We start from the raw sequence: 16060 nt of genomic DNA on the forward strand, positions 1-16060 counted from the left end.
TTTCCACCTCTACGGAGGCGAGCATGACTTTACGCGGCCTAGCCAAGGAAAGAAAAGGTGTTTGTGGTGTTGAGCCTAGGTGCATCTGGCCCATCGTAGGAGGACAAAAGCACTGAAGGGGCGTCTTCAAGATGCACACAGTCAAAAGAGCGTCTGCAGCAGCTACTCTTGTAACAAGAGCTGCAACGAGGGTTGCCTGCAACACACGCAGGGTCCGATACCAGAATCGCTTGCCAAATTATTCTGTTCGACTGCTCACATCCCAAACTGGGAAAACAGTACATTTCAGCAGCCGGTAAGTTACATCAAATGCATTTAAGCAATTCATGCATGATAAATTTATTTGTTCCTCATATCTCTGAAGATGATTGTCACATGCTACACGATAAAACCCAACCGTCTGTTAACCAATAAGAAGATAATAATTTCAGGACTAATCATTTATCTTTATCTTACTCCATATTTGCCTCTCTTCAATTTTTTTTACATAAGAATGTTAAAGAAAAAAAAATATTTTATTAACTTAGAAACAAGATAAACTTTTATACTTGCTAAGTTTATAGAATATTGTTGTTATAGTCTAAAAATTTCAGGAGCCCTTCCGATTTCTTTTGCTACAATTTTACAGAAATGCTGTACCAGCAAAGCGATTGGCTTTTCTGAGAATTTCCCAGCCTGCCAGACTTTACAGCGATGAAGGTAAGAAATTGAATTAAATAAATTTTTTGGGAATCATGTCATGCATGGAAGTTTCCATACAATGGGGGTATTTGGATTTAATAGCCTGTAATTGGAGGAGAAAGATGTTTTGCTGTCACATTATTTGTTCATTTGTACTGGTTGACATCACAAAAGAAAATAGGATTTGATATGCCAGAGATTGCCAGTATGAAACTGGAAATTACAGGCAGTGGTCATTGACATCAGTTTTATGTAAGTGAATCATTTGGAAGGGACGCTGTGCTATTTCTGCCATATGAAAGTATTTCTTCATGTTTGTCAGTAAAGATTTATTAAGAAGAAGTCATGTGCAACATTTTTAGAGATCTTATACTACTGGACAAGTATTCTATATGATGATTATTCATTAGATGTTATCTTTTGGACTTTGCTTAGGCATTTGACAGTGTGCCACATGTCAAGCTACTTAGTAAATTAGAGTCATATGTAGAAAGGGTAATATGCTCAACTGGATTGCTGATTTCTTGACCAACAGGAGGCAAAGAGTTATTGTAAATGAATTGTTCTCTTCATGGGCTCCTGTACTTAGTTGAGTTCCACAAGGTAGTGTCCTTGGACCAGTCCTATTTGTTTGTTATGTTGATGATATTCTTGGTTGTGTTCATAATCTGGTGGAAATGTATGCAGATGATCCAAAGATTTTTTTAAAGATTGAAACAAAAGTTGATGTTGAGAAACTACAAATAGATTTGTCAAATTTGGAAGAATGGTCTAGAACTTGGCAGTTAAGATTTAATGCCAGCAAATGCAAGATCATGCCTTTGGAAGGCAAAATCCCTGCCACAAGAACATGATCAACAAATACACAAATGAAAACGATCAGCAAGTACAAGTTGAAGAATCATGTTGTGAAAAGGATCTAGGTGTATATATTGATAATCAGTCTAACAAAGTCTAACAAGTTTAACAAATAAATAGAGAGAGCAGTAAACAAAGCAAAAAGTTAACTTGGAATGATTTGTATATTTTTTGAGCATCTTGATGAGGATATGCTGATACAGTTGTACAAGAGTATAGTCAGGCCATAGCTGGAGTATTGTAACAATACAGTATGATCACCACTTTATAGAAAGATGTTCAATTGTTAGTGGGAGTTCAGAGGAGAGCTACAAAGCAAGTGCCAGGCACAAAGAACTTGGAATATGCAGATAGACTTATGGGACTTAAACTTCCAAATTTGGTGTACAGGAAATTGAGAGGTGACATGCCTTTTTGTAAGAACTAGCCCAATGTGAGTGGCCCATCGCTTGTGTGATTTCTTTTGTGTGAGCGATTGTTCTGATAGTGAAAAATTTGTTCCTGTTATTAGGTACCCTTTTGTTTGAGGTGACATCAAATGAAAAAGAACTGTTACAATGATCTGTAATGCACTCCAAGACAGACTAAATCCCTAAGACTATAGATTAAGTGTGCTTCGTTTATCAAATTTATGTACATCCATGAAGGTCACAAAGACATTATTGCCGGATGATTGCAGATTGTTGTTCCATACCTTTTTAAAAATGCTTTTACTGCCCAGAAAATGCCCTAAGTGTTATTATAGTTCAAATACTACATAAGGTATTCCTAAACATTTGCTGTGGAATTGATTATAAAATGCATTTTTTCATTGTTGAATCAGCTTACTTATATTTTCTGTGTTTTGATATACCTGGCTTTGTATTGTCTATGTCACTTGCTTGGTTCACAAAAGATGACTAGAAATGTGTTAATTGATGAGACATTTATTTCTCACAATTTGCTGTTTTGCCTGAGCGATCAAACTCGTGCGTGGTTGGGTCTGCACGAATGCTGACACAATCACAAGTGATTGCTCGTGTCAAACGAAAAAGCCTGAGGTGACCTCATTGAAACCTCTAAATTCAAGAACCAGATGTATGCAGAGAACAGTGATACTCTACTACCATTGGAAACAGAATCACACACAATAGGAAACAGTCAGAAGTTGAAAAAGGAAAGATTCAATACTGCTTTTAGGAAAAAGTTTTCCAGCTTGAGAGGAACAGACTATTGGAATGGTCTCCCTGATGTCATCATTACATCAAAAGCGTTAAATGATTTCAAAAACAAGATTGACAAGATTTTTATAAAAGGGATAAAAGTTTTGTAACTAATTATGTCTCCAGTATTACTTTAAAGTTAACACACGCAAAAAAAAATTAAAAAAATTATTTAGAGTGAATTGACAAGAAGTTAAAGAAACAAAATTGTAAAAAGAATAGTGAGTCAAAACGTGATGGCTCAACCCGTGAGGCTTAGTTAAGACAGAATAGGTTTGCATTTGGTTCTTTGAAAATGATCTTGAAATGAAATTGAAAATCAAAAGTTAATCTTATTGAAAATGAATTTGAGCTGGAATTGTAGCAAACTTGCAAACCATGCAGGAAGAACTAGATGAATAGACTGTGACAAAGGATATCAAGTAACTAGTTATAAATTAGCAAGAACAAAGATTATCAAAAGTTGCAATGTTTTATTTTTAGGCCTCCCTAGCCATGAGAAGGTTATTTTACCAAACCTCTCACCAACAATGGAGAGTGGAACAATCGTTAGCTGGGAAAAGGAAGAAGGTCAAAGACTAAATGAAGGTGATGTTTTGGCTATGATAGAAACTGACAAAGCAACAATGGAAATGGAAACACCAGAGGAAGGATACCTAGCCAAGATTTTAGTTCCAGGTGGCACAAAAGATGTACCAGTTAAGGAAGTATGTCCTTAGAAGTTTTATTTAAAATCAACTTATATGCTATGGTAATGATACAACACGGTAAGGTAACATAAAATCAAATCTAGCAAAGTAACAAACAAGATACAGCTACAATCGTGGACAAAAGTAGTTTCAAGACTTTTCAAGAAATGTCGAGCTTTTCTCTTTCCTTGAAAAATAACTTCTTCCCCTTCCCCTATTCAATGCTGAATGCATGTTTTTGAAGCACGAATGATATAAATGCAACAACATTACCTGAAAGAAAAAAGGGTTCAAATTTAAAGGGATCAATTAAAAGGGAAACAGATGCAGAATTGATTTCAATGATACGTTTTCAGATAATGGCATATAAACTGTCCTGAACAATGAATGATCAATTATATATGCATTTCTTACTAAAGAAATTAGTTTCATTTTGTAAAGTTTTCAAAAGCTATGTTTATCTTCTTTTGTTCGTTGTGTATATATTTGAACATTTATTCACTAGATAATCTGTATAATTGTTGAAGAGGAAGCTGATATTGCTGCTTTTAAAGATTACACCCTGCCCGCATCTGCAGCTCCAGTAGAGGCCGCTCCAAAAAAGGAAGAACCAGTCCCAGAAGCACCAAAAGTGGAGGTATGCATGCATCAAATTACAAGTAGAATCCTATCGTGATATACGATGGTGGACAATCGATCTTCCAAGCACCCGGGACATCAGGTTTTTATCTGCAGGAGACCACTTATTGTTATGCATGGTAACCAACAGGCAACCAAATTTTTAATAGAAATGTCTACCCCTGTTGCCAGAGTTTTGTTTTGGGAGGCCACAGGCCATACGCGGGAGACCACTGTTTTACCAGAATTTTCCACCTCTAGACATAATATGGTGCCACTATGTAATAGTTTTGCTATATTGTAGGATTTTATGAATGATAACCCTATAACCAAAACATAGAAACCAGGGCGCCTTCTACTTCAAAAATTAATGAAAACCCCGTTTGTTAAAAAGAAATTTCGCTTCCAGCAGTTGTGCCCTTCCAAGTTATCATTGCTTCCTATGTCCCTGCCCTATAATGTGCAGGAATTGGGAAATTGCATATTACAGTTAGAAAAATATAGACCCAAGCTAAAAGTCTTTGTACCATTCTTAATGCATGCTTCTCTTCTTTTTACATTTGTTCCAAACAGCATCACTCTTTTATTTGATATGAATAATGATAGAAATGTAAACAGACTATAGATGTGGCATTGTATTAGCCTGACAAACTGCTTTTTTTCGTAAACTTTTCAAATCTAAAGTAGTCCTGAATTTCTTTAGCCACCACCATCAAAAGCTCCAGAGCCTTCTCCAGCCAAAGATGCAAAATCAGCTCCTGTTAAATCAGATGGACGGATCATGGTGAGCCCATTGGCAAAGAAGCTCGCTGCCGAAAAAGGACTTGATCTTAGCGTGAGTTTAAATCTATTTTATTATGTACAAAGAATTTCTCAGAACATTATTTGTTAGGGAATAGAAATACCTTCTAGTAATTTAAAGCCCTTTTTTATTTGTGAAGCAACTAATTTTCCATTTTGCTGCTCTTACATGACCAATATTGCTTAAAATCTTTACTTGCTAAGACTTATAATTCATTTTTTCACTACAGTTCTTTACAACGAATTCCATGCAAGAAGAATTCACTTCTCTTAGCACTCTTGTATGAATTTAATTGATGGAGGAATTAATTGCAATTAGGAATAATTACTCCTCCAATCATTCTACTGCCGACCTGTCCATCCTTGGCTTATTGCATGCACCACCAGACACCACCAAACTGAGGGCTTTGGAGAAACGTTTAATTTTTAGTCTAAAAACTCTTTATCCTAATGGTCTCAATAAACATTTTAATTTCCTTCAATAATTTCTTTTTATATCTATTTCCTACTTTTTTCTTACTTTCATCCCGTTCCCCTATTCTGTTTTTTCGGTTGCGTCGCATCTCGCTTCCTTTTCCATTTATCGAATCTCGCCTTCTCTTTGCTCGGCTCGTTTCTTTTCTAGCCACTTGATAACGAGTACATGCTTGAAACTTCGTGTTTTTAACAATCAAACTAATATATATTCATTCTGGTACTAAATTTATTTGCTAACTATATTATCGTTATTCAGGAATAATTCTAATTCTTTTAACGATTCTTTTTGGTGAACCAAGGTATCTTGCATTTTATGGAGTGCAAGATGTCTCTTTCGTTATTTTAGAAAAATGGCTAGAAGGTCATCTCTTTTCCTACACTTCTCTGTCGAAGCATAAAGATCTGAATTGCAAAATATTTTATTCATACTGCTTTAGTGTTTTTGTCTGTGTAATGAAATACAAAATGATCCCCATGACGATTTTCTTTTTGTTTTGTATATGGCTGTTTCGTATTACCTATCTTTGCTACTTCTTGTTACTTTAACTCCTTTCTCTTTTACATTCACTTTTTTCCCTCTCCTCTGTGAATCCTCAAACTGATGCTTATTTTTTCTTCACTTACGTATGGTAATTGCTAGTTTTTGCATCCATATTGTTGGCTTTTTAGTACCTCTTATGCATAAATATTATAGTCATTTTTAATCTTTTTAATTATTTGCCTTTAATTTTTTTATTTTAAAGCCTGATTTTTTATTCTTTTTATGATTTATTGCCAAAAAGAGAGGATCTAGGCCTTTGCCTGAGTTTTGTATTATTTTACCATAAAAGCCTACAAACTTTTACTTTATTAGCTCTTCAGAGTATAAAACGTCAGAACATTTCCTGGAAAACCCAGATTGTGCAAAAAACTACAATGGTGACATGTTTCGGATTATTGGTAAAGCCTGATCGTCGTCCCCTCCAGCAATTTTGGAATCTATCTACATAAGCACGGAAAAACCGCTATGGTGTAGACAGAAGGAGTTCGTTTTCACCTGAGCACTCCATTGGTAACATTCTCAATAGGCAAACGGCACTGATTGGGCAACCTCAACAGTCACGTGCTTGCGTTTCTGACTGATCTATTTCGATCCACAACTGGGTATATATATTTCCTAGCGTGGAGTTTTCGATCTATGTTCTGACGTTTTATACTCTGACTAGTGTCAGACGAACGTCTTTAGTATACTAAAATATTTGTTTTTTCAAAGCCATTTTCAATTTTCGTACCACCAACAGATTGTTTACTTTATTTACTGCATCCTTTTTGTCAAGCAGCTAATCAGTGGAAGTGGACCTGGTGGCAGAATTACTGTTTCAGACGTCGAAAACGCAACAGCAAAGGCTGCGCCTGCGCCAGCTGCTGCTCGTTCGCAAATTCCTGTACAGCCTCCTCCCAGGGTCACTGTTACAGAAGGTATTGTTAAATATGTTCCCCCTAATGTTTTGAGTATATGTACCTACATGTATAATCTAACCTACCTTTGCCTCATGTTATAATGTTCAAAATCTTTTTCTCTTCAACTCATACGATATTCAAATTATGCACGAGTCAAGAAGTTGAAATTACGCATAGAAAAGTCATCACCTATGTATTACTTTGGCATATACGTTTTTCAATTAAAGCTTCATATTCTAAAGTTTTCTCTCTTTGACAACGTTTTAAAAAGCTTCTCCTACTGTGTGTAAAACTTTAATTTGGTAAGTGGCTTCCAAGTTAGATAGAGATGAATTGACAGGACCTTAGTGCTATAAAGAATTGAAAAATATTAGGCACATGATACAAACTGAATTGATTTTCTCTACTCGTCTACTCCAATTTTTATAAGTTTGTATTTGATAAAACAACGAAAATAAAATACAGCAAACTTTTGAACGTTCCAGTCAACATTCCATTTTTTAATATTAACTTTCTTTGCTAACATTAAGTCTTATCTTGGATAAAGTCTTTTCTTTGCTAACATAAAGTCTAACTCTGTAAAATTCACTGCTACCAACGGTTTGATCCAATTATGCAATTTATTTGTCAACAAAGAGTATTATACATCTTGTGTTTCCATTCAGGTCAATATGCAGACATGGACTTATCAAGCATGAGAAAGGTCAGTAAACATCGACAATATTTTTCACCTGAATATTTTCTTGATTTGTAATAACATTTTTTAAAAATTTTTTTGATTTATGAAAAGTTTTTCCAATGTATAATACTTTCTTTGTTGACGCTAACGGGCCTCTCCAGACAATCCCTATTTATTAGCAAATCTTATTGAATTCAACCGGCTGATCAAGAATTAGCTGCTTGTTTTCAAATATAGTGTATAGTTTTTGAGTAACAAATGCTTGCATTCTGACAAATGAACCAATTAACGTGAAAATAAAGTTCCAATTTTTTGATGGCTACGTACATTTAACGTGCCAATGTCTATCGAATGACCTCACCTTCGTAAGGGAAGCCACAGATTCGTACGTCAACCCTCCTCAAATGTTAGTTGCAAATGGTAGTATTTGCTGTTGTGTTGCATTTGGAGCCATGTAAACATGGAGCTATTCTTGGCCTCGCTATCGTACCTCGTTGCATAATTCTCATTCCAATCCCTTTTCTTTTGCAGACAATAGCTAAGCGATTACTGGAGGCAAAACAGACAATCCCTCACTACTATTTATCAATCGATGTAAACATGGATAATGTATTAAAGTAAGTCTTCCATACTTTCTTAATCATATTTTTAATTCATATCTAGCAGAAGGGTCAATTCAATCAAATGCAGTTCCTATACTTTGTAGAACTTTGTTTTTGGCGTGTAACTCGTTCGAGTGTGTCGTTCTGATCGTCCTTCCGAACGATCAGACTAAGGACTGCCGTGAAAAATACCGATCTTTTGACCTTGTCTTCGAAAGACTTTGAAAGACTTCGAAATTTCGTGAACGACTGCCCTCTAGTCCCCACAAGGATTGCATGGAAAGACTTGGCTTGAATGCAGTGAGTTAAGCTAATAGAAGAAGCGCATATGTCAGGCCAAGAAATAATGCCATATTGCCTAACTTTGCCTTAAGGGTCTTTTGATAAAGACACGATGATAGAGATAGAGATAGTGAATGGCTTGTGTTTGCCTCATCGATCTTTTTTCATATGTTATCTTTGAAAGATAATTTCGTGAGCAAGTACAATTGTCAACATAAAAAGTAACTAAGATGTTCAATAGTAAAAGCAGCAAAATTGTATTATATTGACACATAGGTAACCACGTGATATCAATATAGTAAAAGACAGGATGTAATAGGGAAACCTACCTCTTATTTTCTCTTGAACCAGGGGCTGATACAGTCTCTCTTCAAGAAGAAATATTTTTGCAAAATATACTCTTTGTTGTCTTTTAAAGAAAGTGTTGAAATTGATTTTAAAAGCTTCTAACTGTTGGTTCGGACTCGAGAATGCTACTTATTGAAATGCTTTTAGGCAAAGTAGGAAATTTTTGTTACCTTATAACGCATTTGTCATCGTTTTAGTTTCATAGCGATAGTAATACGATTAACAAACTGAATATTTTTTTACTTAAATTTCATTACATACGTACCGTCTTGTCATCGATTCATTTATAATGGGAGTAAGCAATTTGGTTTCGTGGTGCTAAGTTGTGGAAACAGCTTGACTTGAACACAAAATGCTTCTCCCCTTTATGCTTTTAAAAAAACTCTGACAAAGGCTTGAAGCTGTAAGCAACATAATTCATTTCAAGGATAAAAGTATACCTTTTAGTTTTTAACGAAACTTGCTGTTTACTTGGCTGTCATAAAGTGCTCGATACCGTATAGGCAGGGCTGTACGCGCTATTTGGTGCATAGAACAGGATAGTTGTAAGTTGCTACTCCGAGTTTCACGCTTAATGCGATCATCAGGCAATTTTTAATTTCTCAATTTGACCTTTCAATTTGGAATTTTTTTGTTGACCCCAGAAAACCAGTTTCTTCTAGCTGACAGGCAACCGTGTTTAAAGAATTAGGAATAAAAAATAATTTCTATCACAATATCATTATATCATAAATATCAATAATAGAATTATTTTTGTCATGGAAGAAACTTCAAATCTTTCTTTACTTTAATTATTTCCTCAGATTAAGACAAGAGCTGAACGGATTGGCAAAGGACAGTTACAAACTGTCAGTGAATGATTTCATTATAAAGGCATCCTCATTGGCATTGAAGAAAGTGCCTGATTGCAATTCCTCTTGGATGGGAGAATTTATCAGAAGGTTTGCAGAAATTCTTTTTTGCCATTTAAACTATAGCAGAGACATAAAGACCGGGGGTATGAGGGGCACTATAACCTTTGAGTTATCTGCCAGTGCCCTTTAAGGTAGTTTCAGTGCTCCTTTAAGCACCCAAGGTGGAAGTATACATATATCTAATTACTAGTAGAATTCTATCGTGAAAACATTTAAACGTTTAAATGTGTTACTTGTAGTTACTCTATTTACTCTAGTTACTCTAGATAGGGCTTGCAGTGATTAGCAGAAATGGTAAAATAAGCGAAAAACTGGTCAGTTCTTCATATTTAAAGCCTCACTGCACTAAATTGCTAAACCCTCTGGTTTTGTGCTAATTTTAATGTTACGCAATAAAAATAACTGTAGGTTTAAGTGATAGTGGCTCATTTTTACCCATTCTAGAAATGAGGGATATTTATAAAGCTAGCAGAGATATCAAATTTTGATGCCTAAGCTCTGTTATAGTTACCTGCTTTGGCAACCTAATCTACTTCCAAGTATCTTTGGTATTCAGTAACACTTTTTACAATGAACCTGTGGAATATCAAAATTTATACTAATCATTACAGCAGTCAGACTTTTAGGTACGATTAAGCCAATACCATAACGTACTGCAAAGTTGAATATGAATGTCGCCGTAAATTTCTCAAGCGTATCTTATCTTCGATTCTAGATACTATAACGTCGATGTCAGTGTTGCGGTTAGCACGGACAACGGTCTCATCACACCGATTGTTTTCGATGCTGATAAAAAGGTATCCTTATAATCATTCGCATTTCAGCAAATTGTCAGCCATCTCTCACTCAACCCGTGCGTCCACTTTCAACTTGAAGTCAAGATCTGCTTTCCCTTTGAATATTAATACACGATAGCAGATGCGCTGAATATGATGGCTTCTACTGCTTTTATGGATGATTGTTTGGGGTTGATTAGTACACATTTATTACAAACTTTCATTGTTGCCCTCATCTGAATGAACATTTAAAGCTTAACTGAAATGCAGATACCTTCGTATCTTGAAGACCAAGATGGGAGATCGTCATTACATGAATTAACCAACCACGTTTAAGCCCCCCCCCCATTCGAAAATGCCTCCACTCTAAAATACCAATTTTTAAATAGAATATTGTATTCTACGATAAATCACATTACCAACGGAAAATGAAAGTCTTGAATAAATGAAGCATTTTCACAATTTATTCTTTGTCAACATCGATTTGCAGAATATTTTGTTTCTCAGACTGAATTTGTAAAAATGACAATGAAGCTAAATCACCCGCTCTCATTTAAGCCTCCACTCTCGAATTAACCTCAATCCAAAAGTATTTCAAATTTCTGGAAGTAATTCGAGGATTTACAGTATTTGCAGCTTTTAATCTGTTATAGTTGCTAATTGTCTATCTATTTCTTTGTTTTCCTGTAATTTGGAAACTTAATACACTTGTTTCTGGTATTACAGGGACTCGTTGATATCAACACTGATGTTAGAACTCTGGCTGAGAAGGCTAGAAACAAATTACTGCAACCTAATGAGTTTGTGGTATGCGTCATTTAGTTTCTGATTCATATCCTTAATTTCTATCCACCAATTCTTGCTACTTGTCTTGCTATATGTCACAAAATATCATAATTTAGCCCACTGATATGCAGTCCAACTTTGATGGAAGAGATCTGTCTCACATGTGACCACCTTTTGTCGTTCCTTTTAATAAATTTTATACGACAAACTATTGCTATGATATCACTGTCGTTTCGTATAAATAATGGTATGTACATCAATGCTTTTCGCGGCATAGAATTATAATATAATTTAAATTTTTGGCTAAGTGCGAGCATCAAAGATTAATGCTCGTTTTACAAAATTTTATTTCAGTGAAATTTTGAAAGTTATTTTCAGTGAAAGTTATTTTCAGTTTTAGTATTTTTTCGTTTGATTGAAGGATAATATGCACAGTTTTTGAATGAAGCAAGTCATCTGTGCTTGCTTTAGCCATTCAGGTGTAGTAAGGAGGCGTAACAAGGTTTATTGCCCCTTCTAGTATCGTATCTTTACCAACTATCGTTTCCCATTCTTGTTTTCAAGGGTGGCACGTTTACTATCTCTAATCTCGGAATGTATGGAGTAAAGAATTTCTCTGCAGTTATAAACCCTCCCCAGGTACGTATTATGGTACACATCGTGTATTAAAGTTTTCAAATGCTTGTTCCATTGAGGTTTGTTATAAGAAATAATTCCTTTTCCGGGTTGCACTTACCAGATTAGTAGTCTTGGCCATTGTGCAAAAGAACTGTAAATAGGCCTACTATTCTAGCTGCACATAGTTTGTTTTATTATGAGAATTTATCTCTCTGTTCCGGGTAGGAGAGCGTAAAGCACTCGTGAACTTTCAAGTGCGTTTTGTTTTTCTCTTTAAAATTTTGGGATGAATCGTGTTAGCAACAGAGCGTTCAAATATTCGGATGTAACTTTGCTGGTTTGTGGTGAATGGCAAAACAATTATCAGTTATAGATGTATTGATAAGGGCTACTATGCTACATAATACTCTGTAAAACGAGAATCTTTGAAGATTTTTCACGTGCTCATGCTGCAGAGTGCTATTCAAAAGTATTGTTAAAATGTCATAGCACTTGTGATACTCAAAATGGCAAATAGAACTGTTAAAGAAAAATGAAAAGTTAAAGAAAAATAAATTGATACTCAGAGGTATGGGCAAGAAGTTAATGATGTCACGCCTTTAGTGTGGTCATATCAGCTGCCATTACTGATCCTTTATTGAGCTTTATTTTGTTTTTCCGAAGAGCTATAAGGGCTTCTCATTTTTCAAAGATCTGCAATGTTTTTAGCTGTATTTATTTACATAGCCCATGTTAGACCTAATCAAACAACATTTGGATCCAAAAGTCTTATGTCAATCGGGCCACAGATCTGGAATGGCCTACCCAACGATCTGAAATCCGCAGAAAATTTGAAAAGTTTTAAGAATCTAATAAAACAATGGGACGGACCGATTTGCAAATGTATTGCCTGTCAGCTTCTGCCAGTAAATGCAAATTAATCTTTAACTTAATATCTATAATTACTTTAAAGTACTAATTGGAAGCTATGTTCGATTTTGATTAGTTAACATTGTATATTTATGTATATATTGTTAGCTATTGTTTTTTATATCGAATTAAGATAAGTTTATAACAACAACAACATAGCCAGGTCTTAGCTGTATTGCCGCTTTTTTTAATCTAAGCGTCTTGCAATTTCCTACCTCCATTTTGCTTGCATTTCTATGTAGAGTTGCATTCTTGCTGTTGGTACAACAGAGAAAGCTTTGGTTCCTGATGAAAGTGACGAGAAAGGGTATTGTATAATTTATCTTTTGTTTTCATGATTATATTGATATTCGATGCCTTCCTTGAAATCTTTTTCGGGTCTGATTGAAACCTCGTTTAAAGATGCTTACTTTTTGTCAGATATAAACAAACCTCGCTTTTAGTGTATAGAACAGGACGGTTTTAAGTTGCTACTGCACGTTTTAGTCTTAATATATTTATTTTCCTTGTAACTTTACTACCAGAATTACTTTTCTTTGCCTGGAGCCTAATAGAAATTGAGAACAGAACTAGCAGTTTGGACAAAGTTATTTTTCTGTTGTTTTGGCATGACCGTTTGTGGGAGATAACTGTTGTTTAGGTTATCTGTATTGACAAGTTTTGTTTCTTTAATTTCGACCAAAAATATCGGGCCTTCACTTTTCTCAACCTGGTATTTTGTCCGTTTTCCCCTTTGATTATGAAATATGTCATAGACATCTTTAGTTGTTCGTTAGATATATTTTACATTTGATGTTTCTCTTCTGTTTAACAAGCCATCAAGAAAAAGGGAAATTCCTCTCCCTTTTTCAAGTCATGAATATTTAACAAAACAATTTATGAAAATTTACAAAGAAATTACAATTTTCATTCGCTCTGTTTAAGACCATTAAAACTGCTTTTCTAGCTTTCTCGGCTTTTTTTAAATTGTTACAGTACAGTCTTGTTTTTTTGCTTTTATTAATGCTAAATTTTCATATTTTTTTGGTAGGTACAAGGTAGCGAACATGATGAGTGTTACGTTGAGCTGCGATCACCGAGTGGTTGATGGCGCTGTCGGGGCGCAATGGTTGCAGCACTTTAAAAGCTATTTAGAAAAACCATCGACAATGTTATTATAATTCAAATGTTTTATCGACTTTTCGTAGGCAACAACTGCATGATAAATCAAAAGTAAAACAAGAATTCCTATTTCCCTTTTCACTCTCATGAAATATAGTATAAATTTGTGACTAGTTTGTGACTAATTTGAGACATAAGATTCCACTCTGATAACTTAAACCTTCCGTAAGATATGGAAATAATATATCTTCTGCAAGTCTAAAGGCGACATCTTGAGCACCAAGCACCAATGTTAGCTACAAATTAAATAGCTGGAATTTCGCACTGTCAAAGTTTATTCTTCTAAAAGAGATAAAATGTTGCTTAAATTGTTTGCTAAGAAAAAATGCATTTTATTTTATCATGTATATTTGATCTGGAATCGTAAAGGTCTTTTGCCCCTCAAAGCGTGAAATGTTTATGTAATCTTAAGCTCAGTTCAAAGTTACTAACTGGCTGTCAAATTTTTTTTAGTGTTCCAGTGTTGTAATTGCAAACTGATTTGTATGTCTGTTATGAATATTTGAAAATTGTTTTCCAAAACATAATGTTGACTCTTTCTACAGTACCTCTCAATTTTGTAATGGATAACCCCTTATTAAAGGCTCTTGACCAACCGCCATGCTTAACGTTATGCTTATCTTGAGAAATGTTTCGATATTAGACCGGTTCTATGAATTAAAGTCGCAAAGCGTTCCGCTTGCGCAAGACCCTTTAATGTAGGATAAACGGTTTTTTCCTATTCTTTTGGGAACTTTTCAAGTTCACAGTTTAAAAGAAGATATGATTTAATAAAATTTGCAGGATTTAAGTATTAATTACAACTTGATTTTTGAAACACCAGCACTTTATATTGGGGTTTACATCATTAGGGCAGACTCGGACTGTTATAAATAATGATCGAGAATCCGATTTCCTTCATTGGAGTCTCTTACCCACGTATCAGTCAGAATTTTTCCCGGTTCCGCATGTCTTTAGTTGCAACACTTTGCGAGGAAAAGTAGAAATCAGCGGAAACATTATGAAAACGAATGCCAATTTTACCCATAAAGGTCTTCAAAGTCTGCATAAAAACTGTTTCAGCACAGACCTGCAAAAAATATTTTCTTTTCTGGGAACCTGGGAAACGGGACAAAAATTTCTCTGTGAATTGAAAGTATTGTGTATTATAGCTCTCGCAATAGTGCCCACAAATTTTTAAAAAAGGGCTTCTTATTTGTTGGGTCTAGAGAAAATTTCCAACAAGATATCGTGACTTGGTTGTTTATTACGTCTTTTTTGGCTTTGGCAAAGATTGAATATGCAAAAAAAATAAAAGTGATTTGTGAACCAAATGGGGATATGTTTATTTATTGGCAGAACATTTTACCAAAATTAAAAACGCCCCACAATTGCCTGGCGCTTAGGAAAGTTAATAGATGCTAGCTTTAGGGAAGATGAGTCTAGTAACCTGTTTGTACTTATCAGCCAGCCTTTTTAGCCTTTCATTTTATGTGGTGGGTACACATGTCACTATGATATCTTAAATTAATAAATTGTGACTTCTCAATATTCAAAGGACAAATATGATCTGAAAGAACATGAGGATGTAATTCAATACCAATCAAAAACTTTGCGTCAAGAACTCAATCAATACTCGACACTTTGCCAAGTTTATCAAGACCTCAATCAAGACAGAAGTCAAGTATTGTACTGTTGGCAGGCAGAAAACTTAGGATTCATGTAATTTTCATAGCTTTTGATCTTTAAAGATAAAGAGCATTGCCTGAGGCAACCAAAACGACCAAAACACATGAATTGCTTCGGGGAAACCAGCATTTCATGAAGTGCGAACATTAACAGAAGATAAAATAATAAAGAAAATATTCTGGGCTTGATTTATTTGAATCGCCATTAGCAATCTGTCAAATAGAGTACAAATAAAGTACCCAAATGCGATGTTATCAAAATCTATAGGTAGAATTTTTTATTTTCGACCAATCTTTTTGAAAGAACAATCTAACTTTTGATTCTAAAGACAACCAGACATTATTCCTAAGAGCAACAAAGACTTTTTGAGCACAAAATCACTTAATTCTATTGCAGATTTACTAGATCTAGCTAGATAAAAGAATTATGCTTTGCTAATGGATCAGTGTTACATTTAAGAACCAAGCCCAAATTATAAACTCAGTCAAAGACCGAGATACAACTTTTTGTTTAGGGTCCAGCCCTGATCAATTAGTGAAAAACAGCCATAT

General features: G+C 34.8%; 1 protein-coding gene across 1 annotated transcript; it reads left to right on the plus strand.

Annotated features, from left to right (window-relative positions):
• The first annotated feature begins 18 nt into the window (after positions 1–18).
• Positions 19–14368, plus strand: LOC135689500 (dihydrolipoyllysine-residue acetyltransferase component of pyruvate dehydrogenase complex, mitochondrial). Its single transcript, XM_065206741.2, has 14 exons — positions 19–295; positions 629–699; positions 3225–3448; positions 3936–4067; positions 4752–4883; positions 6646–6784; positions 7432–7469; positions 7977–8062; positions 9481–9618; positions 10307–10388; positions 11094–11174; positions 11718–11792; positions 12923–12987; positions 13711–14368. The coding sequence occupies exons 1-14, from the start codon at positions 132–134 to the stop codon at positions 13838–13840; spliced, it is 1557 nt and encodes a 518-aa protein (XP_065062813.2). The 5' UTR covers positions 19–131; the 3' UTR covers positions 13841–14368.
• Positions 14369–16060: the final 1692 nt, after the last annotated feature.

This window comes from Rhopilema esculentum, chromosome 5 (assembly GCF_057945365.1).
Source record: "Rhopilema esculentum isolate cy_ngs chromosome 5, ASM5794536v1, whole genome shotgun sequence".
Classification (NCBI taxonomy): Eukaryota; Metazoa; Cnidaria; class Scyphozoa; order Rhizostomeae; family Rhizostomatidae; genus Rhopilema; species Rhopilema esculentum.